Here is a 27573-nt window from a genome sequence, read left to right as displayed (position 1 = left end):
CTGCATCCAGTGCAGGGGGCACAGGTTCAATCCCTGTTCAGGAAACTAAGATTCCACATGTGGCCAAAAATATATAAATAAATACTTAAAAAAAAATACTATTGCGGGGGCCGGTGGCGGGGAGGGGGGGGGCGGGGGGGGGCGGTCCCGGGTCTTCACCAGGTTGCTATGGCACACACAGAAAAGGTTAGGAACATCTAGACTCAAAGGCCCCACTGACAACAGTACTACCACCTCCCGAAATCAAATGCCTTCTTTTCCTGGTGCTTCGCCAATTAGGCCCCATAAAAAGTCTTCTGGAATGCAGGCTTCTGAACTACAATTCCCAGAAGGTGGTGGGGCCCTGGGCCTATCCAGAGTTAGGACAATAACCCCACCCAATGGTTCCTGTGTTTGTCTCTTGACAGCCTACAATTCCCGACATGCGTGGCGGCTGCTTATTCCTTGGGAGTGTTACGGGCGCCGACTTATTGCTGGGATCTACAGTCATTTCGTATACTTTTGGGGGTTGGCTTTCTCTTAACGGTACTGGGGGTGAGCTCCAGAAAGAAAATAAAAGTAGCATTTAAACGGCTCCCTTCTGTCCGCGCGCACCGGGTCGTGTTCCTGGGCGCGTGAGGGCGGAAGTGGTGGTGGCCGGCGCGGCCGGAAGTTCAGATCAGCTGATGGGGGAGGCGGCGCCGCAGCCTCTAAGAGGCCCCGGCTGCCGAGCGCTTCGTCCGGGCCCTGAGTCTCCGAGTCTGGCTGCGATCCCTGTTCACACCTAGCAGTTGGGCAAGGCCCCGTCCCATATCTCTCCCAGGCCTGAGATCCTCGTCCGGCACGGCCGCCCTGAGCGCCCCGGCCACCCCCAGCCCCGGCTCGCCCCTCAGGCCCCGGGCGTCCCCACAGTCCCCGGCCGGCGGCCCAGGCCCCGGATCCGCGGGGGGGGACCCGGCTCCAGGGGGTGCGGGCCCCATGGAGCTGATGTTCGCCGAGTGGGAGGACGGAGAGCGCTTCTCTTTCGAGGATTCGGACCGCTTTGAGGAGGATTCGCTCTGTTCCTTCATCTCTGAGGCTGAGAGCCTCTGCCAGAACTGGCGGGGATGGCGCAAACAGTCAGCGGGGCCCAATTCCCCCACTGGCGGCGGTGGCGGAGGTGGCAGTGGCGGTACCAGAATGCGAGGTGAGAGAGTGGGCTGGCCGTGCTCCGGCCTTTCTCTAGAGCTGTCCCTAACCGGGAGCTGTCCCGGACGGGGAGCTGTCCCAAGCTTAGAACGGACTTCAGGACTCGCTTTTCCTGTCTTCCTGGGGCTGCCTTCTCCACACCTGCGTGTGTGTGTGTGTGTGTGTGTGCGCGCGCGCTTTTCCGGTCTTCCTGGGGCTGTCTTCTCCACACCTGCGTGTGTGTATGTGTGTTGGAGTGATGACTGGGGAATCCTGAGTTGGATAGGATTAACAACAGAAAGTAGATCTTTTGTCGTTCATTGGCCTTAGAGATAGGGTAAAAGGGAATTCCCACTTTGACCTGGGAGTACTTATCCAGTTCAGCCTGAGGCAGGGCAGAGAATAGAAATGAATATGAGTAGGGGGCCGATTGTGAAGAAGTGACCACTTGAGGTGTCACCCCATTGCAAAGTGCACTTGGAGCTGCTTTTCAAGGTGATGATCTCTCATCCCAGCTGCACCAAGAAGGGATTCCATCCAGAGGAAAGTGGAGGTGAACTGGCTGGTGAGAGCAGATGTCACATAGGTTTAGATCAGAGGCTTGGTTCCTGGCCGAATTGAATACCAGTCAGAAACCATGGCTGGGACCAATGTATTAAAAACTTAGATTTCCGTCACCTGGAGCCTGGGGAGGAGTGTAGATACTTGGTTCCAGAGTCTCATGAAACATTGTTTTCGCTTGAGTTTCTTCCATCCTTGGGTCTTTCAGTGAGTTAACTGATTAATGCTGTGAAGGATTTGTTTTTATTAAAGAGGATGGAAGAGGAGAGTCGTGATAGCAGAAGTCCTGCAGGCTCAGGACTCAGGACATTCTTTCTTTGCCTTCCTCAAGGCACAGTTTTTTCCTGGGCTTCATTGGAAGTGGACTTTTTTCACCAGTTGAGGGGTTTAATTTGTGATTCTACTGTGGACATTCTAAGGTCCTGTTTTTCAAACTGTCCTGCAGAGATTTCCAGCACTCCTTAGGGAAAGAGAGTAACTTACATGTGTCACCACTTAGAAGTGATAATATTTATCTTCACTTAGATACCATATGCCCTGTACACACACACCCACACACCCACACACGCACGTGCACGGCGGCAGTTTCGCTGTGGGTCTTCTGTGGCCGCTCTGCTTCTTTCATATTTGCATGTGTGGGTAGTCTTGGGGCTTAGAGCTCCCTCATTCAGGGAAATAACTGAAGATGGTGAAGATTTTTAACATAAGTCAACTATACTCCAGTTTTAAAAAAAAGTTTTCAACATATTGGTATCTTCTTGAACAGGTTAAAATCTAGGAAAACACGTCATTTCCACCCCTTCCCAACCCGACCCTTTTTCGGTCACTGACTGGAAGAACCAAAGGAAACTAACTTATTTAGAAAAGTTCCTTTCAGCTCCATCATTTTCTAATATGTGTTTTAATCCATCAGTTTGGTGAAATATGCAGTTTTTTGTATCTTTTTGATTAAAACAATGTGTTACACTTTGAATGATAACTACATTCAACTCCAGGTGATTCCAGGAGCAGCAGTCAGATTACCTTAGGATAACCTAACCCCCTTCCCAATCCCCCACTCCAGGGCATTTGTTGTGGAAAGCCAGGGTTCAAGTGCCAAAGAAAGGGCAGACTCTCTTGCTTCCGGAGGCTCCTCTCTTAAACTCTTCTGGGTTCTAGACTGCCTTTCCTCCTTAGGTGGAGGCACGGAGTCATTTAGAGAAAAAGGATAGTTAAAAAAAAAGCAATTAGAGAAGAGAATGACTGTGAGATATATTAATAGTGTAATATGAATCTAAAGTGCCAGGTATATGGCAAACTAGATGCCAAGCCAAGTGAGACTCATTACTTTCAGGGACCCTGGAACACACCGGTTTGGCCAGGAGTTTCTGGGACATCCCAGGCATCTTCCAGTAGGCTGTTGCCCGGGGTTTGTTTATCTCCCTTTCCTCAGATAGAGTCTTAAGGATTAATGTATCCTGACAGAGGGGGTCCCTTGGTTTTTCATCCAGATGTCCTCCTTTCATAGTGAAAGTGGGGGACCCCAAGATGTAGACTGGCATTGGTGCTGAATAATCATGGCCCTTTGCATTGCCCTTCCTCTTTCTCCTCACCTTGACCTTTGTTTCCGTAGATGGACTGGTGATCCCACTGGTGGAGCTGTCAGCAAAGCAGGTGGCATTTCATATCCCATTTGAAGTGGTGGAGAAAGTTTACCCCCCAGTGCCTGAGCAGCTACAACTGCGCATTGCTTTTTGGAGCTTCCCTGAGAATGAAGAGGATATTCGGTGAGTCTAAAGGCCTGATGGTGGAGGGGTGGGGCCCTGAAGTTGCGCCTGTGTGCCAGGCTTCCCAAGGAGCAGAGGAGATGCTGTGCTTGGGGCTGTGGTAAAAAGACAGCAGGGGCAGGGAGTACCTGGGACTTTCCCCAAGAAGGTGTAACACTGGGGAGAGTGCCCAGGGCAGGGCAGTCTCTGACAGGGTCTGTAGGGTATTTGATACACATGGCCATGTCCTCTTCTTCACTCACAGACTCTATTCCTGCCTGGCCAACGGCAGTGCAGATGAGTTCCAGCGAGGGGATCAGCTGTTCCGCATGAGGGCTGTGAAGGACCCTCTGCAGATAGGTATGGGTCCTGTCCTGCCTTGTGGTACTTCTGGCTCCTCCCTTTCCCTGTGTTAAGAATTCAGGAACTACTGCAAGAAGCTGGAGCAGGTTGTCTAAATGACCACAGGTTCAAACGCAGAGGCCTGCGTCTTGGCGGCCCTCCCTGGCCATACCCACGTTTCTTCCCAGGGTTCCACCTGAGTGCTACAGTGGTGCCGCCTCAGATGGTCCCCCCTAAAGGAGCCTACAACGTGGCTGTGATGTTTGACCGCTGCCGAGTCACTTCCTGCAGCTGCACCTGTGGTGCTGGGGCCAAGTGGTGCACCCATGTCGTGGCCCTCTGCCTCTTCCGCATCCACAACGTGAGGCCCTCCCCATTTATCCTGGCCCTATCCTCCACTCCATCCCCTCCTTCTCTGCTGCATCCCTGGCCACAGTGTGAACCCCTTTGCCTCCTGGACTCTGCCTCTCTGTCCCCAGCTCCGGTGTCGGCAAGTCTTTCCTCAGATTGTTTGACTTCTCTCGGTGCTCCCTTCAGGCTTCTGCAGTCTGCCTGCGGGCCCCCGTGTCAGAGTCCCTGTCTCGGCTGCAGAGGGACCAACTGCAAAAATTTGCTCAGTACCTCATCAGTGAGCTCCCACAGCAGGTGAGGGAGGTTGGCACGCCCTTCTCCAACCAGCTCTAGGGCTGCGTATCAGCCTTCCTGTGAGGCCCTGGCCTCCTCAGGTCACTTCTGCCTTTGTGTCCCTTTCTCTGGTCAGATCCTCCCCACAGCCCAACGTCTCCTGGATGAACTCCTCTCCTCCCAGTCAACAGCCATCAATACAGTGTGTGGAGCCCCGGGTGAGTGTGGTGAGGAAGAAGGGTAGCAGGAAGCAAGCAAGCTGGGGATGCAGAGCGCCACTTACCAAGGCAGATCCAAGCCCCTGCCTCCAGGTGACTGACTGCTTGTTACCCCCAGACCCCACAGCAGGGCCCTCCGCCTCCGATCAGAGTACGTGGTATTTGGACGAGTCGACGCTCACCGACAACATCAAGAAGACACTGCACAAGTTCTGCGGCCCCTCCCCTGTGGTGTTCAGGTAAACTGGGTCTCTTCGTGCCGTGTCTGTGGTGGAAGGGGCACTTCCTCCAGGCTGTGGACAGGTCCTTTGTTTCGTCAGGGCCCACCTCCCCCACCTCCATTCCCTGTGTCGGTTCCCTGCCTGGTGCAGAGGAGACGTTACTAGTGCAATCAGTGGGTGGTGAGAATTTTAAGTAGTCACAGAGTGGTCTGTCCTCAGGTAGAGCATGCGTTACTTTTCTTCCTTTCAGCAACTGGGAAACTGAGGCAGAGAGCGATTAAGAATTTTTGTCAGGGTCATACTTTTCCCCTGTACTTTGTGTTTTGAACCCTTTTGTGTCAAAGTCGTGTTGCTCTTTCACCTGCTTTATTCAGCCCCATCTTAGGGTCATCATTTTCCACTCTGCGACTTTCACAGTGATGTGAACTCCATGTATCTGTCTTCCACGGAGCCTCCGGCCGCTGCCGAATGGGCATGTCTGCTGCGCCCTCTGAGGGGCCGTGAGCCAGAGGGCGTCTGGAACTTGCTTAGCATCGTGCGGGAGATGTTCAAGCGAAGGGACAGTAATGCTGCCCCCTTGTTGGAAATCCTCACTGACCAGTGCCTCACCTATGAGCAGGTAGTTCTCCCAGAGCCAGGTAACCCCATGCTGGTTCATCCTCTCCCTTTCTCAGCCGCACCCCCTTCTTGCTGACAGGGACACTGGAGTGGGCTACTCTGTCTTTCTCTGACTTAGTAGGTTCATCTCAGAGCCCTCTTTGTTTCCAGATAACAGGCTGGTGGTACAGCGTGCGCACCTCAGCCTCTCACAGCAGCGCCAGTGGGCACACAGGCCGGAGCAATGGGCAGTCCGAGGTGGCGGCCCATGCCTGCGCCAGCATGTGTGACGAGATGGTCACCTTGTGGAGACTGGCCGTGCTGGACCCCGCACTCAGCCCCCAGCGGTGAGTCTCCCCCAAGGCTCACCACGGTCCGGAGGCAGCCCAGCCCTGGGTGACCCAGCCTTCATCTCCTCATGCACACACACTTACCACTCTTCTAGTCCTGGGGAGATGGGAGGTGCTGAGCATTAGGTTTCCAGTGATTTATGAGTCCTTTTCCTGGAAGGCCCTTCCGTAAGTAGCCCACTCTCCCAAATCCCTGAGTGTTCAAGTGATGTCTGTGGGGCTGGCTCAAGAAGTGCTTCCCAGGGTCCTTCCCTGTAACCCACTTTTGGGGTTCGTCATCGCCCCCTCTGCACCCCTCCCTCCTTGGTACAGAGTGTAGCCGCCCACACCTCCCAGCAGCGTGCCCCCTCTTTGTTCCCCCAGCCGCCGGGAACTGTGTGTGCAGCTGCGCCAGTGGCAGCTGAAGGTGATTGAGAACGTGAAGCGGGGACAGCACAAGAAGACCCTGGAGCGGCTCTTCCCTGGCTTCCGGCCGGCGGTGGAGGCCTGCTACTTCAACTGGGAAGAGGCCTACCCACTGCCCGGTGTCACCTACAGCGCCACTGACCGGAAGCTGGCCCTGTGCTGGGCCCGAGCCCTGCCCCCTCGGCCAGGCGCCTCACGCAATGGGGGCCTGGAAGAATCCCGGGAGCGGCCCCGGCCTCTTCCTGCAGAGCCAGCTGTGCGGCCCAAGGAGCCGGGGGCCAAACGCAAGGGATTGGGTGAGGGTGTCCCTGCGTCACAGCGGGGTCCCCGCCGCCTCTCGGCTGAGGGGGGAGATAAGGCATTGCATAAGATGGGTCCAGGTGGGGGCAAAGCCAAAACGCTGGGTGGGGCTGGCTGTGGGGGCAAGGGCTCAGTGGGCAGCGGGAGCAAGCGCCGGCTGAGCAGTGAGGACAGCTCCCTGGAGCCGGATCTGGCTGAGATGAGCCTGGACGACAGCAGCCTGGCCCTGGGTGCAGAGGCCAGCACCTTCGGTGGATTCCCTGAGAGCCCGCCACCCTGCCCCCACCCTGGTGGCTCGCGAGGCCCTTCTACCTTCCTTCCTGAACCTCCAGATACTTACGAAGAAGATGGTGGCGTGTACTTCTCAGAAGGGCCTGAGCCTCCCACAGCCTCTGCTGGCCCCCCTGGCCTGTTGCCCAGGGAGCTCTGTACCCGGGACGACCTCCCTTCCACAGATGAGAGTGGCAATGGACTCCCTAAAACCAAAGAGGCAGCCCCTGTGGTTGGCGAGGAGGATGACGACTACCAGGCATACTATCTGAATGCCCAGGACGGGGCTGGGGGCGAGGAAGAGAAGGCCGAGGGTGGGGCTGGGGAGGAGCACGACCTGTTCGCTGGACTGAAGCCGCTGGAGCAGGAGAGCCGCATGGAGGTGAGGGGACTTGGACAGGACTCTGAGGGTGCCCCATGGCCATAGCTGGGAGAGGGACCATCAGCCTCTGGGAGTTAGAGGACTGTTGTGCGATGGTTAGAATCCTGTAGCAGGCTCCTCACTGGCCTCGCTGCCTACAGTCCATTCTCTTCTCTGTCTGCTGATTTTCCTAGAATGTTTGGTTGTGTCATTCTGCTACTTTAACTCTTCAGTGGTTTCCCACTGCCCTTAGGGTGGAAGTGAAGGTCCTCGGCATGGCCTGCAAGGCTCCACTTGTGATCTTTGCCTGCCTCTCCAGCTTCATCTAGCTACTGTTGTACTATACTCAGTTGAGCCATTCCCATATCTTGCCATACTCTCCTATATCCGTACTTGTGCATGGATCGGTCTGTCTGGACTGTTTTTCCCTCATCTGGTTAGCCCCTGTTCCTTCTTCATGCCTCAGAGATCTTAGAGATCCCATCCTTTGGAAGGTCTTCTCTGAGACTGCCCCAGGTCCCAGCGAGGCATCCCCCCATCTGCTCCCCTCTGGACCTTTCCCAGTAGTAGCTGGCTGCACACCTGTGTATGTGTCTGTGTCTCTAACTGGCTGTGAGTTTCTGGTGGGACTGGCACAGGGCCCAGTGGATAGTCGGTGTTCACGGGAGATGTGCTGCCTGAGTGAGTGTGGTGTCCTGCCCCTCGGGAGCATTAGGGCTTCAACACGTCTGGTGCCCATGTCCTTTATCCAGATATTGTTTGCCTGTGCTGAGGCCTTGCATGCGCATGGCTACAGCAGTGAGGCCTCCCGCCTCACCGTGGAACTTGCCCAGGACCTGCTAGCCAACCCACCTGACCTCAAGGTAGAGCCGCCCCCCGCCAAGGTGAGACCCCTTACCCTTCCCTCTGCATCACCCCCAACCCTCCCTCACACCCCCAGGTGAGAGTCTCCTTCTTCTTCCACCAAGGTGAGTCAGACTCATCTGCCTGCCTCCTTGTGCTTCCCTCACTAGGGCAAGAAGAATAAGGTATCTACAAGCCGCCAGACCTGGGTGGCTACGAACACACTGACCAAGGCAGCTTTCCTATTGACAGTGCTAAGTGAGCGTCCAGAGCACCACAACCTGGCCTTCCGAGTGGGCATGTTTGCCTTGGAGCTCCAGCGGCCCCCAGCTTCTACCAAGGCCTTGGAGGTCAGAGGTTCTCTCTGGACCATGTGCTGCCATCTCCTTAGAGCCTTGCACCTTGATGTCCATCAGGTATTAGCGGTCTGAGCTCCTCCCTGTGCCCTCAGGTGAAGCTGGCCTATCAGGAGTCTGAGGTGGCCACTCTGCTCAAGAAGATCCCTCTGGGTCCAAGTGAGATGAGTACGGTGCGCTGCCGGGCAGAGGAGCTTCGTGAGGGGACGCTCTGTGATTATCGGCCAGTTTTGCCTCTCATGTTGGCCAGTTTCATCTTTGATGTGCTCTGTGCTCCAGGTATGATGCCTGACTCAACAGAAAGTGGGGAACTGGGGCAGGGTAGCTTTCTCTAAAGAGAAACCAAGAGCCCCAAGGCTTTGAGCTCCCTTTAAGACACATCGGACAGCTTCTTAGGATCTAGAATGATGAACATCTTGGGTTTCTTCCCTTTTATTCTGTCCCATGTTACTTCTATGTAACTTACCCCAACTTTTATCCAGTGGTTTCTCCCACGGGTTCCCGACCCCCAAGTCGCAACTGGAACAACGAGATGCCCGGGGATGAGGAGCTGGGATTTGAAGCAGCAGTTGCTGCCTTGGGTGAGTCTGTCAGTGTCTTGAGCCCATGTGTGAGCTAAGCCTGGCCCAGGTCTTGAAGGGCGTTGAGACATGGGCCCTCTGTGGAAAGGGGAAAGCTAGCGTAAGATGTAGGGCCTACAAGACTGTCAAGAATTTAGGGCAAAAACGTGTGCTATGAACATTGGGTGTTACAAGGACAGCAAAATCGAACTCTAGGGTAAAGCTCTAGGAAGGGGATAGAGTGTGGGATGTGTTAAAGGATCCGTTAAGTTCCAGGTAGGTGGACAAAACACTGAATGAAGACACAGGGGCAGTTAAGTCTTCGTGAGAGTGAGGAGCCCAGCTTCCCTGAAGTGATGGATGTATCAGGACAGTAGAGGGGCCAAACTATGAAAGTCTCAGATAGCAGACCAGTTTAGGCAGTGGGCATCTTCCACAGGGAATACAGTTGAACCCCTTACTTCACACGCTGGTGGCTGGGAGCCCTGTCCTGGGAGTTCTGGCCACTCACAACCCCCTGGGCACCTCTTTTCTCACAGGCATGAAGACAACAGTAAGTGAGGCAGAGCACCCACTGCTGTGTGAAGGCACACGCCGGGAGAAGGGCGACCTTGCCCTGGCCCTGATGATCACTTACAAAGACGACCAGGCCAGACTCAAGAAGGTGAGGGGCTGTGGCACTGGGGTTAACAGGCAAAGAGAGCACATTTTACTTTTCTTGGGGTTTCCAGTATGATGAGAAAGGGCTATTCTTTAAGGAGATAACGGGGGAATCTTGGAACACCTCGTCAGGAACATGAGAGACCATTGGTTCTTATAGGAATGCTTGGGCTTGAGGTGGAAGAAGAGAAGAGGGCATAATAAAGTCGTTCATTCATTTCAGTATTTATTGAATATGAATATACTCAGTCCTGTGGTCAGTGTTACAGGGCATACCAAGACATGTAAGCCAGCCCCTGTCTTCTAGAAGGTTCTCCTGTGGAGGAAAGCCTTCCTGAGGAGGAAGTTTTAAGCTGCTACAAGGAGAAAGAAAAGTTAATAGAAGACAGGAGATAAAGGTCCTCCTGTCACCGCTTCTCTTTCAGATCTTAGACAAACTCTTGGACCGAGAGAGCCAGACGCATAAACCACAGACACTGAGTTCGTTCTATTCATCCAGCCGCCCGGCCACAGCCAGCCAGAGGTCTCCTTCAAAGCATGGGGGCCCATCTGCCCCAGGGGCCCTGCAGCCTCTGACCTCAGGCTCTGCAGGGCCTGCTCAGCCAGGGAGTGTGGCAGGGGCTGGGCCAGGCCCCACTGAGGGCTTCACAGAGAAGAATGTGCCTGGTGAGGTGGGGGCACTGGGCAGGGGGGATGAATGGTCTGGAGCCATGTTGGGTTCCCCTTTCCCAGGCTCATCCCGGTGTCCTATTTTCCCGATGTAGAGAGTTCCCCACATTCCCCCTGTGAGGGTCTTCCACCTGAAGCAGCTCTGACCCCAAGGCCAGAGGGGAAGGTCCCCAGCCGCCTGGCACTTGGCAGCCGTGGAGGCTACAACGGACGGGGCTGGGGCTCACCAGGGCGGCCTAAGAAGAAGCACACAGGTACGACAACCCATGGGATGACGTGGAGGGAAGGATATTCCTAAAGGTTGGAGTCTGACTTCTGGAGCACATTTCTGAGACTGACTTGTCTTGTGGGTTAGGCATGGCCAGCATTGACAGCAGTGCCCCTGAAACAACGTCGGATAGCTCCCCAACATTAAGCAGGAGGCCGCTGAGAGGGGGCTGGGCCCCTACCTCCTGGGGTCGAGGACAGGACAGTGACAGCATCAGCAGCTCTTCCTCAGACTCCCTTGGCTCCTCGTCCTCCAGTGGAAGTCGCCGGGCCAGTGCCAGTGGAGGGGCCCGGGCGAAGACTGTTGAAGTTGGCAGGTCAGTGGGAAGAAATAAATACCCTTCTCTTCTGCCCTGGCCCACCCCGAGAGCCACATCCCTAGGGTAATGCAACCAGTCCCCCTCAGTGTCCTCACTTCCCTGGTTTTTTCCAGCCTCCCTGGACACCCATTTCAGAGAAACCCCAATCCCGGTCCCTACCCCATTGCCCCTTCAGGTACAAGGGCCGCCGTCCCGAGAGTCATGCCCCCCATGTACCCAATCAGCCGTCAGAGGCAGCTGCACACTTCTACTTCGAGCTGGCGAAGACAGTGCTGATCAAGGCAGGGGGCAACAGCAGCACTTCCATTTTCACACACCCATCTTCCTCAGGGGGCCACCAGGGTCCTCACCGCAACCTGCACCTTTGCGCCTTTGAGATCGGGCTTTATGCCCTTGGCCTGCACAACTTTGTTTCTCCCAACTGGCTCTCACGTACTTACTCTTCCCACGTTTCCTGGATTACAGGTAAGTCTAGTATCTTTTGATTTGGGTATGGGAAGGGAATTAATGCATGGTGGTAAGAGCCTTATCCTTGTAGTTACTGACCCGATAGGAGAGATACCATTCCCATTCCCACTGCCTGTGTTAACCACATTCTGTTCTTCTCTCCTTTTCCTGAAGGCCAGGCAATGGAGATTGGCAGTGCAGCCCTGACTATACTGGTAGAATGCTGGGATGGGCACCTGACGCCCCCTGAGGTTGCGTCCCTGGCTGACAGGGCATCACGGGCACGAGACTCCAACATGGTGAGGGCAGCGGCGGAACTCGCCCTAAGCTGCCTGCCTCATGCCCATGCGTTGAACCCCAATGAGATCCAGCGGGCCCTGGTGCAGTGCAAGGAGCAGGTATTTCTAGAGGCCATTGGGGACCTGCTTTGGGACATCTGGGCAGGAAGGTTGGGCATGGGAAAAACTGATGGCCCAGGTCTTGATTTCACAATCCTGGCATTCATCAACTATGCGATTGGTCCTCTCATGGTGACAGTTGACATAGTAACGTGCTTTAACATCCATTACATCCTTTACAACTCTAAGGATGGGACTGTTCCTATACCAGAGAGATTATCACTGGGGGTGGAGTTCTTGGGGAAGGCCTGAGGGAGATGATGAACTTGGCTGGGAGTAGCTACATTAGGTTAGAACTGGGACTGCAACTTGGGTCTTGACTTCTGCTGGTCAACAGAGATTTGTTCATTGTCTGTGTGAAGCATTCACTGCTCTGACACTGACTCTGAACATTGGCTCTGACCTTGGCTGCCTCCCCAGAACCAGCCAACTCTGAAGAAGACATCAGCATTTGTCATCTAAAACTGTCCCTGAGTAAAGCCCTTCATCCTTAACCCTCTTTGCCCCTCCCTTTCAGGATAACCTGATGTTGGAGAAGGCCTGCATGGCAGTGGAAGAGGCGGCTAAGGGTGGGGGCGTATACCCCGAAGTGTTGTTTGAGGTTGCTCACCAGTGGTTCTGGCTATATGAGCAAACAGCAGGTGGCTCATCCACAGCCCGTGAAGGGGCTACAAGCTGTAGTGCCAGTGGGATCAGGGCAGCTGGGGAGGCTGGGCGGGGGCTGCCTGAGGGCAGGGGGGGCCCAGGGACTGAGCCGGTTACAGTGGCGGCGGCAGCAGTGACAGCAGCCACGGTGGTGCCAGTCATCTCGGTGGGGTCCAGTTTATATCCAGGTCCAGGACTGGGGCATGGTCATTCCCCTGGCCTGCACCCCTACACTGCTCTACAGCCCCACCTGCCCTGCAGCCCTCAATACCTCACCCACCCAGCTCACCCCGCCCACCCCATGCCTCATATGCCCCGGCCTGCCGTCTTCCCCGTGGCCAGCTCTGCATACCCGCAGGTGAGACCAGTGTTCTGGGAGGCTGGGCATGTTGGGGAGCTCACTGGGGGTTCACGGGTTGGAGGAGGGCACTCCGGGAGGATGATGGGGCTGTCCCAGAGTCCTGGTGAGGGGGTGAGAGTCAGGGGACCAGCCCCACTACGCTAAGAAATGCAGGGATGCCCAGGCCTGGGATGAACGGGAAAGAGCTCCATCCTAACGCAATTTGGTTATCTTCCTTTTCTTCTCCCCACCTCTAGGGTGTGCATCCTGCATTCCTAGGGGCTCAGTACCCTTACTCGGTGACTCCCCCCTCACTTGCTGCCACTGCTGTGTCTTTCCCCGTCCCTTCCATGGCACCCATCACAGTACATCCCTACCACACAGAGCCAGGGCTCCCACTGCCCACCAGTGTGGCCTGTGAGTTGTGGGGACAGGGAACAGGTGAATGGAGGGGTGGCACGCTGGGCAGGGGAGGTGGGGAGGGAATCGGTCCCCCTTTGGGCTCTAAGTTCCTTACATGGCCTTTATCCTACCCTCAGTGAGCAGTGTCCATCCAGCTTCCACGTTTCCAGCCATCCAGGGTGCCTCACTGCCTGCCCTGACCACACAGCCCAGCCCTCTGGTGAGCGGGGGTTTTCCACCACCCGAGGAGGAGACCCACAGCCAGCCTGTCAACCCGCACAGCCTACACCACCTGCATGCTGCCTACCGCGTCGGTGAGAGGACGTCCCTTTCTGCACCCTGACCAGCAGTGCCAGAGGCTCTTCAGTGGCCCTTCCCCACCCGATCTCTTAGTTTGTTTACTGGGGGGCTGGGTGATAGGCTGAGGTAAGGGGTAGGGGATGGACCCTCTCCATGGTCCCACCTTTTTCTCCCAGGAATGCTGGCACTGGAGATGCTGGGTCGCCGGGCACACAACGATCACCCCAACAACTTCTCTCGCTCCCCTCCCTACACTGATGATGTCAAATGGTTGCTGGGGCTGGCGGCAAAGCTGGGTAACACCTCCCCTCCCCAGGACCATTGTCCGCCCTCACCTGCTTCCCCAACCTTCCTATCCCAGACCTCCTTCCTAGCTCTTGCTCAGAGTTGAGGCCTTGGTCGGGTATGTGTGCGTGCGCGGGGGGCGGGGGGTGACCTCAGCTCCTGGGGTGGAGGGAGGCTCTCTGCCAGGCCAGAGCTGAGAGAGTAAAGCTGGGTCCCTAGGGCAGAGGTGGCCACCCCCGTCTCATGCCCCTCCCCTGCCCCCCAGGAGTGAACTACGTGCACCAGTTCTGTGTGGGGGCAGCCAAGGGGGTGCTGAGCCCGTTTGTGCTGCAGGAGATCGTCATGGAGACGCTGCAGCGGCTGAGCCCTGCTCACGCCCACAACCACCTGCGTGCCCCGGCCTTCCACCAGCTGGTGCAGCGCTGCCAGCAGGCATACATGCAGGTGACCACCTGGGCAGTACGGAGCAGGGTGAAACACTTGGGCAGGCAGGGGGAGGGGCCTGATCCTGTGCTCAGTGGCTGATCCTCCTCACCCCGTCCAGTACATCCACCACCGCCTGATTCACCTGACCCCTGCCGACTACGACGACTTTGTGAATGCCATCCGCAGCGCTCGCAGCGCCTTCTGCCTGACACCCATGGGTATGATGCAGTTCAACGACATCCTGCAGAATCTCAAGCGCAGCAAACAGACCAAGGAGCTGTGGCAGCGGGTCTCACTCGAGATGACCACCTTCTCTCCCTGAGTCTGACCCCCATAGGGCCCTATACGGGGACACAGGCCTGTGGCTATGGGGGCCCCTCACCAAGGGGTAATGAGTCTTGGCTGGACAGATCATCCCCACTCAGTTCCCCAGTAGCCCAGACTGGCAGCTGCTCTTGGGCTGTAGCTTGGGGCCAAGATGCCTCAGACCCTAGGAGCCTAGGGTTGGGGGAGACAGCCCTGTCTGGGAGCGGGCATTGGGTGGCCTCTGGTATTTATTTGGCATTTATAAATATATAAACTTTTTTTACTCTCGTCTGCCTGGGCCTTTCCCTTCTTTCCCTCCATGTGTGGATGAACCTTGAACTAGGGCAGAGGAAAAGTTGGATACTTCCTTTATTCTAGGTTTCTCCCACTCCAGCGAGGCACACAAAACAGAAAAATAAGAACGTTTATTAAAGTCATTTCTAGCCCACAGCTGGGGCTCATACTCAGCTCTATGAGCCATCGTCCGACCTCATCCCCATTCAATGTGAATGACATTAGGGAGGCCGGGCCACAGGTAGATCCCATTGATCCCACGGTAAGGGGTCCCTCCCATAGCCAGTATAGGTAGATACACTGCTGGGGATGAAGAGGGAAAGCACTGGATTAATACATTCCTCTACCCTCTGCCTGGACCCTCTCATTCCCTCCACCTTCCAAGACCATGGGCCAAAGGTGCCTAGTACCATCTTGCAGGGTATCAAGGGAATCCCCTTTATTACACCCCAAAACTATGGGAAAGGGATGCCCTACCCTTCTCAGCCATCCCAGGCCTGAAGGCCACTGAGGTAGAAGGGGGAGGGACTGCCCTGCTCTGGGCTTGCCCCTTAGGGAAGCCGGGGGCTTTTGCTGGTACAAGAGGCTGATACATCAGCCCGAACTGGAATGCTGCAGTTCTTCTCGAAGCCATGAGGGCACTGGCTGTCCAAGCCGGCTCAGCAGCTTTGACAGCTCCAAATTGTGGTTCCGGAAAAAATCCGTAAGGAAAAGGCGGGACTAACAGGAGAAAAAATGAAGTCAGAGGAGTAAGAATAGTAAGGAGTGGACAGGATCAGATAGCTCTTGGACGTGGAGAGGGAAACCCTGTCCCTGGTTTTCCTTACCTCAGCGTCCATATCTGGGTACTTCCGACCTTTGCTCTTTCCTAGACAACGAGTCTTGCCACCTTCAAGTCCCTGGCACCAGAATCCCTTATCTTCATCGAACCTGCTCAACAGGAAAAGGCCATAAAACAGAAAAGAAATCCAGGCCCCACAAATGAACACTACTACCTCTCCCAGCCCACAGGGTCACATGCCTCTCCTTGCAAGACAGGGTAAATTCATTTCTCTTCCAAACAGACATGGTCAACCTGCGTCCCCATTTCCCCCAGAGTCATCCTCCCCTGGGTCATGCTCTCCCACCTGAGGGTCCGTGTGTAGTTCAGAAAGGGTGTGATACCCAGGAACTTCTGGATGCTCTCCATTGAGGCAGCTGGGTTGGTACGCAGCTCTTGCCCATCCACAATCAGCAACTAAAGGGACAGGGATGTGGTTCCCTCTATATTCCTTAGAAGCCACTGGGCTGACAGGAAAAGGAAGGGGACCCCTGTGAGGGCTACTGGGGAACTGTACCTGTCCAGAGGGGAAGTAAGTCAGCCAGCGTTGTAAGTGAGTGGAATAGTAGCCGGGGACAAGACAACGGTTTTGTAGGGAGCGAAGTGCTGGAGGGGCCTGGGAGGAGGCTGAAATCACCTGGTAGAAGGTATAGTTCAGAGCAACTGGGTCTCCATGTGCTCGCTGATGCTGAAGGACAAGGGATAGGAAGGGAAGGAATCGGTGACCTGACAATTACTCTGCCTTTCCTCTTGGTCTGGTAGACAGACCCCTCCCCAAGGTGCTAGCTTCCTTTCCCGACCCTCACTCCTTCCTGTCTCTCCAGCGGTCACCACTTCTTTTCTAATGTGTCCCTAGCTTCAGACTCACCTGGTACCAGGAGTATGCCCTGTCAGCAGGGTTGGTGAGCACAGTGATGATCTTGGCTCGTGGCAGGAGGGCAGCTCCCCGCCGTGGTACAACCTCTGAGTCAAAGTACGTGGCACTTTTTTCAAATAGGAAATCAGTGCTGGCATTGGAAGGGACAGGGAAGAAATCCATGTACCTAGGAAGTAGTAGAGAGGAGAGGAAGACAATTTGCATAGAGAAGGGGCCAGATGCCCGTGCTGGTAGAAGCAGGATGGGGGAGGTTTAAGAGGAAAGGAATGTTCTGAGAAGCATCCCAGGTCTCACCAGTCAATGCCCTTGTGGTAATTAGGGCCGTTGAAGAACTGAATCTCCTCAAAGGTGCTGGGGCTAGGAAAACTGCTAGTCACAGCCGGATGCAGGCTCAGGAAGAAGTGAATAGCTGTGGTCCCTAAATGGGAGAGAAAGTCCAGGCCATGGTGGAAGAGAATCCAGCTCAACAACATCAGCTTGAAAGAGGTCAGAAAACAATCACTCTGGGTAGTAAAACACCCTTTAGCCAAACTACAGCGAGAAAAGAAAAGCTAGAGAGAGGTCCAGGGAAGGGTTAAAATGGTTCTCAGCCTTGACTGTGCATCGGAATCACTTGTGGATCTTTAAAAAAACAATGACAACAAAAAAAGACATAATTCTGATATACAACCAGGTTAAGAATCACTCAAGGGGACTTCCCTGGTGGTCCAGTGGTTAAGAATCTGCCTGACAATGCAGGGGACACCGGTTTGATTCTTGGCTGGGGAAGATCCCGTATGTTGTGGAGCAACTAAACCTGCTCGCCACGCATTCTAGAGACTGTGCTCCACAACAAGCCACAACGAGAAGACCACACACCACACTGGACAGCAGTCCCTGCTCACGTGCCGCAACTAGAGAAAGCCCGCACAGCCACAAAGACCCAGCACAGCCGAAACGAGAGTCACTCAAGGGACTGATTAATGAGGGGTGGTATGAGAAGGAAATTCTTTGGCCAGAGAGTTCTCTGGATTTAAGGCAAGGCAACAGAACTTGGCTAAGGATGATTCACCTGTCTTCTGGGGTCCCACAATGAGGAACTTGGGGAGCCGATCACAGGTTTTCTCCTTGGACCAGATATCTTTGTGCCTCTTGTCGTCACAGGGATTCTGAAGGGGAGGCCAATAATCAGATAATCTTTTCCTCAACAGCCACCCCCATCATGTCTCTAGGTCAGCCTGAGCTCCACCTCTACCTGCCAAAGGGGGCTTCGCTCTTGAGGGAAGAGGTCAAAGTACTTTCGTGCAAGAGGGACAGGAGGAAGGGTCTGTAGGCGCAGCCTCGTCCAGCACTGGAGAAAGCGCACCAGGCTCTCAAAGGTGTACAGGCCCAGCCGATCATTTCCATAATTAGACAGATGAGTCATAAAGATGCTGATCTGAAAGGGGGTGCCTGCATGTCAGATTTGGAGAGCCTACCCCACTTCAAAAGCGGGCTTGGTGAGCAAAAGTCTCAGCCTGCAAACACCGGCTGTCCCATCTTCTAGCCCTTCCTCTCAGCACCTTACCGGATTAAGCAGCACTGTCAGAAAGAGTTCTCCACCTCGGATGCTCCGGTCGAGTTCACGAGAGCCTCCTGGATACTCATTATAGAAGATTGTGTGAGTGAAGAGACCACATGTCTGCCGCGGCAGCACCTGAAAGAAAAAAAAGAAAAAACAGGGAGAGATGAGATTGGAAGGTAGAATGACAACTAGATGAAGGACAGAAGATTTGAGGCACTTTAGGATTCCTTGGGTTTATAGAGGACAGCTTGAAGTTACAGCAATAAAGCTCTTGCTCTATGCATTATGACTTTTCACCCCTCTACCCCCTATTATTATGGACGAGCTTGGATAATGCAGGTTGGAGGCTGGCCGATTGTGGGAGTTTGATTGAGGTTTGTACTGGGAGTCCCTCACCATAATGCCATTGTGAATGAAGCCACGGCGGTAGCGGGCAGGGCGGAGGTGGGGGTACTCCTCAGTGCTGGTCACCTGGATGCCCCACACAGATTTCCAGGCTTCATAGAGCTGTGTGTGGATGGGGTACACGCCGGAGTGGTGGGGGGCCACAGCATACCCCAGATCCGTGGGAATCCCATGTTCCTGGCAATGGGGCATAGACTCTCACCAGGACCTGGTGAGGTTTGGGGAGTAGAGGGTAAAGGGGGTGGGGATGCCTCTACAGAAAGAAAATAGGAAAGGACAAGGAAAGGGTACTCCGCTAGGGAAAGGTTGAAAAGGAAGCATTAGCTTTGGGGAAAAGTATGGGGAAGAGATCCAAGGTCTCACCAGAGCAAACTGTTTGTTGAGCCTCATCTGGTCAGCCAGCACGGAGCGATTGTGGAACAGATGTGGCTGCATGTGGCTCCACATGTGGGGGAACCACCAGAACTCTCGGCGGTGCTTCAGCAGCATGTCGTCCCCAGCATCCTCCTCCTCTGTCCCTATGACCACACACTGACCACTGACCACAGCCAGTTAGGCCCTGGTCCTCCTTCGTTCTGTACCAACATGAACCGCTTTCCATCCTTGGGACAACATGGCTGACCTCTGCCCACCTAGGACTATTCTCCCTATTGCCAACCTGCCCTCCAGCCACCCATGCTAACTGAAATTCCCTCCTCATAGCATTCTGACCCCAAACCTTGCCCCCTTTCTCCAACCTGTCTGCCCACGATGGACAGATCAAACTAAGACTGATATGCTGAAGGAACAGGCGAACGAGCTCACCAGTATGATAGAACTTGCCCGAGAAGCCCAAGTTGAAGGTGAAGTTGGGGACTAAGGTCCTGAGTTTGTTCTGCGTGGTCAACAGGGCCTGGGAAGAGTAGCAGGAACATGAGAAATCAGGAGAGAGCAATCTAAGGAGAAAATTGAGAAGTCGCATTCTTCTTGCCTGTAAAAGGGCAGGGAGCATTACCTATGACAAGCTTAGAATCAAGGGAGGGAGTCTGAAAGGACAGAGCCTGAAACAGCTTGTAAGGAAAGAAATTGGAGTCAGGAAAAAGAAAGACTGACCTCAACATCAGCCACCTTCATGCGGGTACCTTCCTTGCCCACAAAGATGTCATCGATGTCTACCAAGATGTAACGGTCAAGGTCCAAGCAGAGGCGCTTGCCAGTGAGGTATGCAACGGCATCGACGAAAACTAGTTTGTGGAGCCAGAAGGAGAGGCCGTGACCAAACAGCACCCGCTGGATGCCATCGTGAAGCCCCAGGTCCTGCACCACAGTGGGAAGCCGGGCCCGGCGAGGCACTGGTCCTGGCACAGGGGGCTCAGCCAGCCGAAGGCTGGCAAGAAGCACTGGTTCATAGGTGCTGTGGTTGGATTGGAAGATGGTCCAGTCATCACCGGGTAGTGGCCCAGGCTCCAGGCGGCTGGGACGTGTGAGATGTAGGAGTGGAGCTGTAGGATTCACTTGGTAGTCCCGAAGCCCCAAGTTTGAATGGAGAAAAAGGGGAAAGCCCTTGAGCTGGGCACTCAGTAGGCTGTGCTCATGGGCTCGGAAAAAGCCAATGATGCCTACACCGTACTCCACACAGTACCGGTCTAGCAGTTCCCGACTCCAGGCATCCAGGTTGACGTACTTGAGCAGGTTCTCATAAATGACCAAGACATACCGGCCACGGGTATGATCCGTCAGTGTGGGCATGTCCCCTCGGCCAGGTGCCAGCTCAGTGCTGTAACGAAAACGGCTAGACTCCAAGATGGCCACGATCTCCTGCCCCAGCTGCGAGTATGCACTCTCCACAAACACAAGGACCACGGGTTCAGTTCGCGCTGTCTCTGGAGGCCTGGGGGGCCGGGGTGGGACTGGAGGCCGAACTGGGCCAGGACCACCCGCTGCGCCACTGCTGCAGTCTCCCAAGGGGAGGGGCAATGGTTCCTTGGCCTTGGGGCTGGTGGATACGTAGTAAGCCAAGAAGCCCATGGAGCCCAGACTGAAAGCAATCAGCAGCAGTATGAGGCGGTGCAGTTCCAGCTGCCGAGCTGGGCGTACCACCTTCCACAGCTTGAGCATGGCGGGGAGGTGAGGCAGGGATGGGGACCACCTCAGGGGATGGGAGGTAGGAGTTCTATAGGCTGAGGCTCTCTGGGAGGGTAGAAGGATATGAAAAGAGGGGAAAGGGATTCCCGCAGGGTCAGCTCCCTGCGAAGGCGGAAACAAGTCCCCTTAGTATAGGGTAGAGGAGGTAGAAAGGGCAACAGGGGGCAATTGGACAGAGTTCATTGGTCTCAGGTCACCATGGCCCACTGGCCCATGCCTTCAGGATGCAAGTCTAGTCAGGCTCCACCTTTGGTCCGGTCTGAGCTTGTCACATCAGATGTCAGACAGAGTTCCTCACAACCTGTAAGAGAAACTGGTGCATTACTTCTCTCCTCGAAACTGTCATTAATCCATCCCCCCCATTCACCCCATCTCTCTTACCTCCTGCTCACAGGATGGTCTGTTCTCCAAGAACAAGCTCCTGTAGAAGAACAACACAATCTGAGTCTCATACCTTAGCTTCACAGCCTGTTCCCTTTCTTAGAATGCTGTCTAAATTCTCCTCCCTGAACTAAGTTCAGAACTGAAGCAGTATATCCAAGGTCTGGAAGAGAACAAATCTCCCATCAGTAAGAGGCCAAATAGCCCAGGAGGCTGAAAATGAACCTGCTCTGAAAGGAGTTCCCAGCCTGTGACTGAGCAGTTGGTCAGCCAGTAGGGGGTCTGGTCTTCCTGTGAAGAAGGGAAGGAAAGCCCCAGAAGTCCCATGTTCCAACGAAATATCAGATAAGAGGAAACTCATGTGCCTGTTAATCTCCCTCATCTATCAAACCCAACATCTCAGGCTAACAGCACTAACGAACTTGCAGTTCAGTGGACACTATGATAGGGGAATTCAAGAGGAAAGACAAATGGTGCTAGCTAATCATTCTATTACTTTCCAAGCCCAGAACCTGAGGATTCTCTTCCCCACTCCTTGTGAAAAATTACTCACCCCTGCTCTTTACCTCACCTGTGCCAATGTCAGGAGGGGTGATAAAAATGCAGCCCCAGAGTAGGCCATATCACTGGCACCTAAGACAAGCTAGAGAGGTGAAACCAGAGTCTGTCTCCCTACCCACTCTGCTTCTCCTTCCTAACCTAGCCTGGATGGTACTACATCCTCATCACTAAACAGCTCAGAAGGGTCCTGAGCCAGCCGAGACAGACATGAAGGATTGAGTCCTATTACAGAAACAGAGCAAGCTTGAGTAGGGCTGGGTGGCAGACAGCAACAGGAGCTTAAGTAGTATCCAATCAATAACAGAGAAAGGAGAAAGTACCATCGGAGAATAGTTGTAAAGAGCTCTACATTTCAGAGACTTTCTTAAGAAGACCAACTAGAAGCTTTACTGTCACTCTCCCCATCTTAATCATTTCCAGTAAGGCCAGTGGCTGGCAATTTCTACCACTCACTCCCCACACATACACATTTTGGGGTGATTACGCAGAGATAGGGGTCCTTCAGAATTGAGAAAGACAGTTTAAGAACAGTTCAGCTTTGGCTTGAGTAAAACTAACTGGCATGAAAAGAGAGCTGGGAAAGGATCAAAATGGTGATGGGAAGGGGTGAATCCTAAGAGGAAACTTTTTGCAGTAAACACAGTAATGAGAAGAAATCACTGTACAGTGGGGGAAGTAGATACTGGGGGTGATCACTCATAATGTTAAGGATAATAGTTAACATTTACTGGGGGCTTATCTTTGCCAGACATTCTTCCAAGAGCTTTCTCTATATTTAATGCTCACACCAGTCCTAAGAGGTAAGTAATATCCCCGTTTTACATATGAGTAATTTGAGGTCCAGAGAAGCTTAGTAACTTGCCCAGGATCACACAGCTCAGTCAATGGAGGAATTAGGATTCAAAGTCAGGCCTGTCAAGCTCCAGCCCTGCTCTTAACCACTGCATTTTAGCTTCGGACCTAGAAGAAGCACCAATATTCAGAGAAGGGGTGATGAGAAAGTCCTGGGGGAGGGCGCGAGGTGGGACGATAAATACCGAAGCTGGACCACGGCCGGGGAGGGGTTGTTGAATGTGTGCGCAACAGCGGGAGAAGAGCAACTGAGGTGGGGGCTGAGGAAGGCGGGGGTGTGGGCCCCGCGCTGGGAGACCAGCAGTGCAGATGCCGCGGGAGGAGGGGGACCGAGCAGCGACAGGAGCGTGGGGCGCTGGCACCTGGGGTCATGGACGGAGGGCCCAGCTAGGGGGGACGTGGGTTCACAGGTGGGTATGGAGAGAGGAGGGCGTGAAGCATTCAAGGGGAAAGAAGGGGCTAGGGGCGCGCGGAGGAGAGTCTGCGGTGACATCGGGGCGGGCGTCGGGCTGGAAGAGCCCCGAGGCGAGGAGGCACCCGGGGCAAAGGGGACCAGCCAAGAGGAATAAGGCCACGACCAGGGCGGCCTGCGGAAGGGACAGGGGGAGGGGAGCGCGGGCCGCCCCGAGGGGCCGCCGGGGACGCCCCTGCGGGCGGTTTCGGTGACCACACTGAGGGAAATCTGTGAAGGGAGAGCTTGCGGGGACCGTGGGCGGGGGCCACACTCCGAGCGGGGGTCTCCTCAAGGGCGGCTCACCCGGCGGACTGGGCGGCGTCCCCGCTGTCCCCGGGCTCCGCCACGTCCCGGGGCTGCCCGGCTTCCCTGCTCTCGGGGCCTCGGGCCGCGTCGCGGCTGCTCCGCCATCTCCGAGCGAACGTTCTGCCGCAGCCGGGCCCAACCACCGCTCCCACCAGGGGGAGGCGGCGCGCTGCCGCTCGCGGCCCCGCTCGGGTTCCCGCCGCCTCTGGGCCTGCCAGCCGCGCGGCCGAGGCGCCGAGCTGCTGAACAGTGCTCCCCAGCGCTCGGCTGAGCCGCGACCTCAGAGACAGCCGGCTCCGCGCGCCCCCGGGAGAGGCGCCCCCCTCCTTCCCGCGCGGTGGCACAGCCTGGCGAGCGTCGGCGGCGGGGCTCCCGAGGCCGGGGCGGGACGAGGGTGCGGGATCTTCCACTCGGCCCGGCGGAGGGGGAGCCGGGCCGGCACACTGAGGGGCTGCGGGGGAGGGGGCGGGGCGGCCCTAGACGGGGGCGGGGCCCGGAGGCGGGGCGAGCCTCGGAGCTCACCTCCGAAGAGCGCAAATTCTCCCCAACCCCAATCCCAAACTCGCCTCAGCAATCCAGTGGGGTGATTGGAGGCCGATTAGTTTAGGAGGAAGTTTTATTCTAAAATGGGTCCAAAAGGAGTGGGAGAAGGTCCAGTTCTCCACCAGAAGCCTTGTAACCCAGGCTGTTAAATCTAAACCTCTGGGCATAAGCCTCCCACAGCAGTAACACAATGGACTGTTTAAAGGTTATTTTATTAAATATCTTCAGTTCAAGGTTTCATTGTAACAAAGCTATGAAGGGTCTACCAACATTCAGAACAAACACTATTTTTAAATTATTTCTATGTCATCATGCAAAAATTCTGCATCAAATGCCTTCCATTTCCTGTTTAAAAGGTGGTGGTGGTGTTGTTTTTTAATAGTCTATTGTCTATAGATGCTGACATTAGCCCCAGAAGAGGAGTAAGAATGCTAAGAAGTGGGGCTGGAGCAGCCATATGAAGCTATGGGTCTTAATGAACTCTAAGACCATTTGTCTTCAAGCCAGCAAAACCAAACCCTGTGGTGAAGGTGTCTGCGTGCTGGTACTGCAGGCTGCAGGGCGGGAGACGGCTGGGACCCGGGGGCTGGGGCATGCAGGAGGTGCTCGGAGGAGCCTGGCTAAATCCAAGCACCAGCACCCGTGAGTATGCTCTCTTCTCAGCTGGCTCCAAGGTAAACCTGTAGCTTTGCCTCTTCTCCCAGCTCCTGTGCCTCCTTAAGGCAGTCCAGGGAGCTGGGGTCTACCCATCTCTCCCCCAATAGTGCAGACATTTGTGCAGACAGACCTGCACAGTTGTTTGGGGGGAAACCAAAGCCATGACCAATTGCTCCTCCATTATCATCTCTGCTATCTGCTTAGAGTATACATTCTTCCCTCCTGGAATGGAACTCCTTGAGCACAGAGAGGGACAACGAAGGTAGGAGCCTTGGCTCTGGATATCTCTTTTGGGTACATGCAGGTGAGACGGGGGTGATGCCCATGCAGATTGTCCAGCAGTAAGTCTATACTTCAGTTGGTCAGTAAAGAAGTCTCTTTATAGAGGATACCTCTTCTTGCCAGAGTAGTCAAGTCAGTCTCAAAGACAGGAAAAGAGATTGGCGTGCAGCAAGGGAAGAGTAAGAAGGGAGGCAGCCCTGAGGGCAGCCTGAATGCATAGAAACAACCGTCAACTCAATCCCGCTGCCTCACTCCTCCCATCCCACAGGGGCACTTGGCAGAGGGCCCAGGCCCAGATGAGAGTCAACACAGGGACCACCACCAAGAGAAGGCAAGACAAAGATGGTCCAAGTCAGCACGGAAACAGAACTGCCAAAGGTGGCAGGGGGAGCCCAGACCAAGGCCTGGCTCTCTCTTTGCTAAGTTATAAGAAAACAAACACAAAGCAAAGCGGCAACCCCTCCCACTTCCCAGCTGCTAGGATTGGGCCTCAAGATCAGAGCCCACGTGCATTGTGCATCCTATAGAAATGGATGAGTAAGTGAGTGCATGTCAGACTAACACGAGGTTTCTCATCAGCTTCGGAGCAGACACGCTTCTGCAGCACCAATTCTCTTCCCTTCTACGCTAAATGGTAGAGTACAGCAACGTCCGGGCCCTGCTTCTCAGTCCTGAGGCCACTGCTTCTCAGCTGCCTCCACGGCAGGCTGGGAGCTCCACATTCTCTCCCAAGAAGGTCTGTTGGCCACGGTGTTCTCATAAGCCTCGTTCTAGGCGCGTATACAAATTCTGAAGAAGTCCATTCCGAGACCTGGGGCAGGCAGGCCATCTCAGAGGCTGCAGTCACATCACACAGCCCCCAGAGCTCTGTCAGAGTTCTTGCCTGGTCCCGAGTCCATGGAGGCCAGAGGCCGAGCTCACCTCTTCAGGGCTGGTGGGTGAGCCCACTGCTTGTGCCAGGATGGGCATCACACAGACTCCTGCCTTCTTGCCAGCCCAAGGGCTGTCGATGGTTTTAAAACACATCATGGTATGGATCCCACTTTTTTTTAACAATCTTTTTTTTTTTTCTTTTTTTCCCCCTTAAATGTAAAAAACACCTCGGTACAGCAGAGACAGACACGAAGGGCGGGCGGGAGGGCTGCATGCAGGGGCGTGCATTGGCTGCTGCCGCTTTGTAATTTAATTGTTTTAAACCTCAAACGAACAGGACTGCCGCTGTCACTCAGGCCCTCCAGAGCCACTGGCTGCGAAGGTTTGACCTCCGGCTGGGATCTCCTCATGCCCCTGTCAAACAGGACAGACGTGGTAACAGGACAGAGGACAGTACGCACACAGGAGTTCCAGAGACTTAAACACAATTATACACGTGGTCAACTCTGCCTGAGAAGGTGGAGGATGAGGGGGGAAGCTAGTATTTAAACAGAACATCGCCTCCCATTTGCTGAGCACTTACTGACTGCTTTACCTAAAAGGACCTTATTTAAATCTCACAACAAAGGAGGCAGGCACAGCTCGCTCCTTCCCTCTTTTTAACAGCTGAGGCAAATGAGGCTTAGGGAGGGGAAGTAACCTGTTCAAGGTCACCCAATGTAGTGTCATGGAGCCAGACCCAAGTCTGTGTGACTTGAGAGCATAACTTATTGCACCCACCACACTGCCGGCCTTCACTGCGCTCCTGGGACGGCCCGAATGTCCTCCCCCAAGGCCACCTCTCAGCCCCTTCCTCCTCCTCTGACCCCACGTGTCCCAGCCCCCCGCGCCCCACCAGGTGCACCTGTGGCTGAGCTCACTGCAGCGGTGCGGCAGGGGCCCCTGAGCAGTGATAGTGGACATTGAGCCACTTGCCATCCCGGCGATGCCAGACCCGGGTCTCCTCCGACTGGCTGGTGCGAGGCCGACCCTGCCCATCGATGTACTGGGTGAGGCGGATGTAGGCAATGCAAGCCGCGTCCTCTCCGATCACATGGACGTGTGGGTTCAGGATGGTGGTGTGGATGGGCTTGCTGTTCTTGGACAGGACTGTAGTGGGCAGGGCGGGGTGAGGTAGGTAGGAGGGCGTCAGGCCTGGGGACGGGCATTTTCCTCCCAGCCTGCACTTCCCAAGTCTCACCCTCTCTCCAGTAACCATTCTGGGAGTCGCCAAGTTCCCCCATACACTCTCCAGAGGCTGGGAAACCCCATTAGATTAGTTTCAATTATTTAAAAGGAAGAGAAAGGTGGGGAGCAGTGTTAGCAGCAGCTAGTATTTTAATCAGACAATGTACTGCGGGTTTTACATGCATGAGCCATATTCCTTGGTCGATATTATTTTCTTCGTTATAAGATAAGGAAATAGGCTCAAGGAGGTGAAGTAATTTGCCCACACAACATCTGAACTCTAGATTATCTTAACGAAAGCCTGTGACGATCTTTCTACCCCGACAGGTGGGTTTAGATTTCATAAGCGTTGTGTGTGCTCAGTCGCGTCTGACTCTTTTGCAACCCTATGGACTGTAGCAGGCCAGGCTCCTCTGTCCATGGGATTTCTCAGGTAAAAATACTGGAGTGGGTTACCATTTCCTTCTCCAAGGGATCTTCCCGACCCAGGGATCAAATCCTTGTCTCCTGTCTTGGCAGGTGGATTCTTTACCATTCTGAGTCATCTGGGAAGCCCTCATAAGGGTTGGCTTGTCCATAACTAGGGCTGTAGAGTAAAACCAGGAACTTAAAATATTCAAAATTGATTTTTGACTTTTATAAAGGTCCAAAGTTAAAAAAAAATAAAGTCAGCAAAGCACCAAGCTGAGGGTACTCCCAGAGCCCCCAGGATCCTCTGGGGGGAAACCAAAAGAAGATGTGTGGCCATTATCAGCAAACACCATGAACTGTGTTGCTTTTACTGAGATTCACATTTTAGTTCAATTCGAATGTTAGGGGCTACACAAGACCTTTCAGAGAATTTCTGTGAGCTCTGGAATTGCTTCTGGCTAATAGACTTACTTAGATAACCTAGGGTTTATAACTGTAGCTGAGACATGAAGAGAATGGTAGTTAGCAGAGAAAACAGTGAGAAAATAAAATTCAGGGCAGGATAGGGAAGGCCAAGGATAAAGTGGGAAAGATGAGGA

The 27573-nt window shown here is 54.5% G+C and overlaps 3 protein-coding genes across 60 annotated transcripts in view; 1 reads left to right on the top strand and 2 right to left on the bottom strand.

The window, feature by feature from the left end:
• The first annotated feature begins 655 nt into the window (after positions 1 to 655).
• Positions 656 to 14652, top strand: ZSWIM8 (zinc finger SWIM-type containing 8). Of its 6 annotated transcripts, none has more exons than XM_086381954.1 (26): positions 656 to 1165; positions 3320 to 3473; positions 3718 to 3812; positions 3983 to 4155; positions 4332 to 4439; positions 4555 to 4636; positions 4755 to 4875; positions 5275 to 5476; positions 5626 to 5801; positions 6168 to 7161; positions 7893 to 8024; positions 8154 to 8333; positions 8435 to 8618; positions 8822 to 8920; positions 9439 to 9563; positions 9985 to 10225; positions 10324 to 10482; positions 10584 to 10812; positions 10991 to 11280; positions 11437 to 11660; positions 12178 to 12663; positions 12903 to 13062; positions 13185 to 13361; positions 13524 to 13643; positions 13966 to 14076; positions 14177 to 14652. In XM_086381954.1, the coding sequence occupies exons 1-26, from the start codon at positions 958 to 960 to the stop codon at positions 14635 to 14637; spliced, it is 5691 nt and encodes a 1896-aa protein (XP_086238080.1). In that variant the 5' UTR covers positions 656 to 957; the 3' UTR covers positions 14638 to 14652. The 6 variants fall into 6 exon arrangements, 5 of the variants coding, with proteins under 5 accessions (XP_086238080.1, XP_086238083.1, XP_086238079.1 ...); XM_086381957.1 differs by having other exon boundaries at positions 13898 to 14076; XM_086381953.1 differs by having other exon boundaries at positions 12903 to 13086.
• Positions 14653 to 14774: 122 nt separating this feature from the next.
• NDST2 (N-deacetylase and N-sulfotransferase 2) lies at positions 14775 to 23103 on the bottom strand. Of its 4 annotated transcripts, XM_086381969.1 has the most exons (16): positions 22979 to 23103; positions 22232 to 22329; positions 20809 to 20848; positions 19396 to 20728; positions 19108 to 19195; positions 18667 to 18821; positions 18295 to 18480; positions 17902 to 18030; positions 17590 to 17772; positions 17407 to 17503; positions 16650 to 16773; positions 16347 to 16521; positions 15996 to 16166; positions 15786 to 15895; positions 15486 to 15588; positions 14775 to 15378 (listed from the first exon to the last, which is right to left on the bottom strand). In XM_086381969.1, exons 4-16 carry the CDS (start codon positions 20398 to 20400, stop codon positions 15253 to 15255), a joined length of 2652 nt encoding a protein of 883 aa, XP_086238095.1. In that variant the 5' UTR covers positions 20401 to 20728; positions 20809 to 20848; positions 22232 to 22329; positions 22979 to 23103; the 3' UTR covers positions 14775 to 15252. The 4 variants fall into 4 exon arrangements, with proteins under 4 accessions (XP_086238095.1, XP_086238097.1, XP_086238094.1 ...); XM_086381971.1 differs by lacking the exon at positions 18295 to 18480; XM_086381968.1 differs by lacking the exon at positions 22232 to 22329.
• A 614-nt stretch (positions 23104 to 23717) lies between these two features.
• Positions 23718 to 27573, bottom strand: part of CAMK2G (calcium/calmodulin dependent protein kinase II gamma) — a 55380-nt gene continuing 51524 nt past the window's right edge. For all 50 annotated transcript variants that reach the window (XR_015156798.1, XR_015156802.1, XR_015156799.1 and 47 more), the window contains 2 exons: positions 26241 to 26485; positions 23718 to 25750 (listed from right to left, as the gene is read on the bottom strand). Coding sequence is in view for 37 of the 50 variants with exons in the window: in XM_086381972.1 (XP_086238098.1) it covers positions 26253 to 26485 (233 nt within the window). In the remaining 13 variants the exon portion in view is untranslated. The remainder of the gene's footprint in view (positions 25751 to 26240; positions 26486 to 27573) is intronic.

Source organism: Bos grunniens, chromosome 28 (genome assembly GCF_055505025.1).
Source record: "Bos grunniens cultivar Pamir isolate PY7600 chromosome 28, Bosgru_T2T1.0, whole genome shotgun sequence".
Lineage (NCBI taxonomy): Eukaryota > Metazoa > Chordata > Mammalia > Artiodactyla > Bovidae > Bos > Bos grunniens.
Note: the sequence above shows the minus strand (reverse complement) of the source record. Positions and strands in the feature narration are given on the sequence as shown.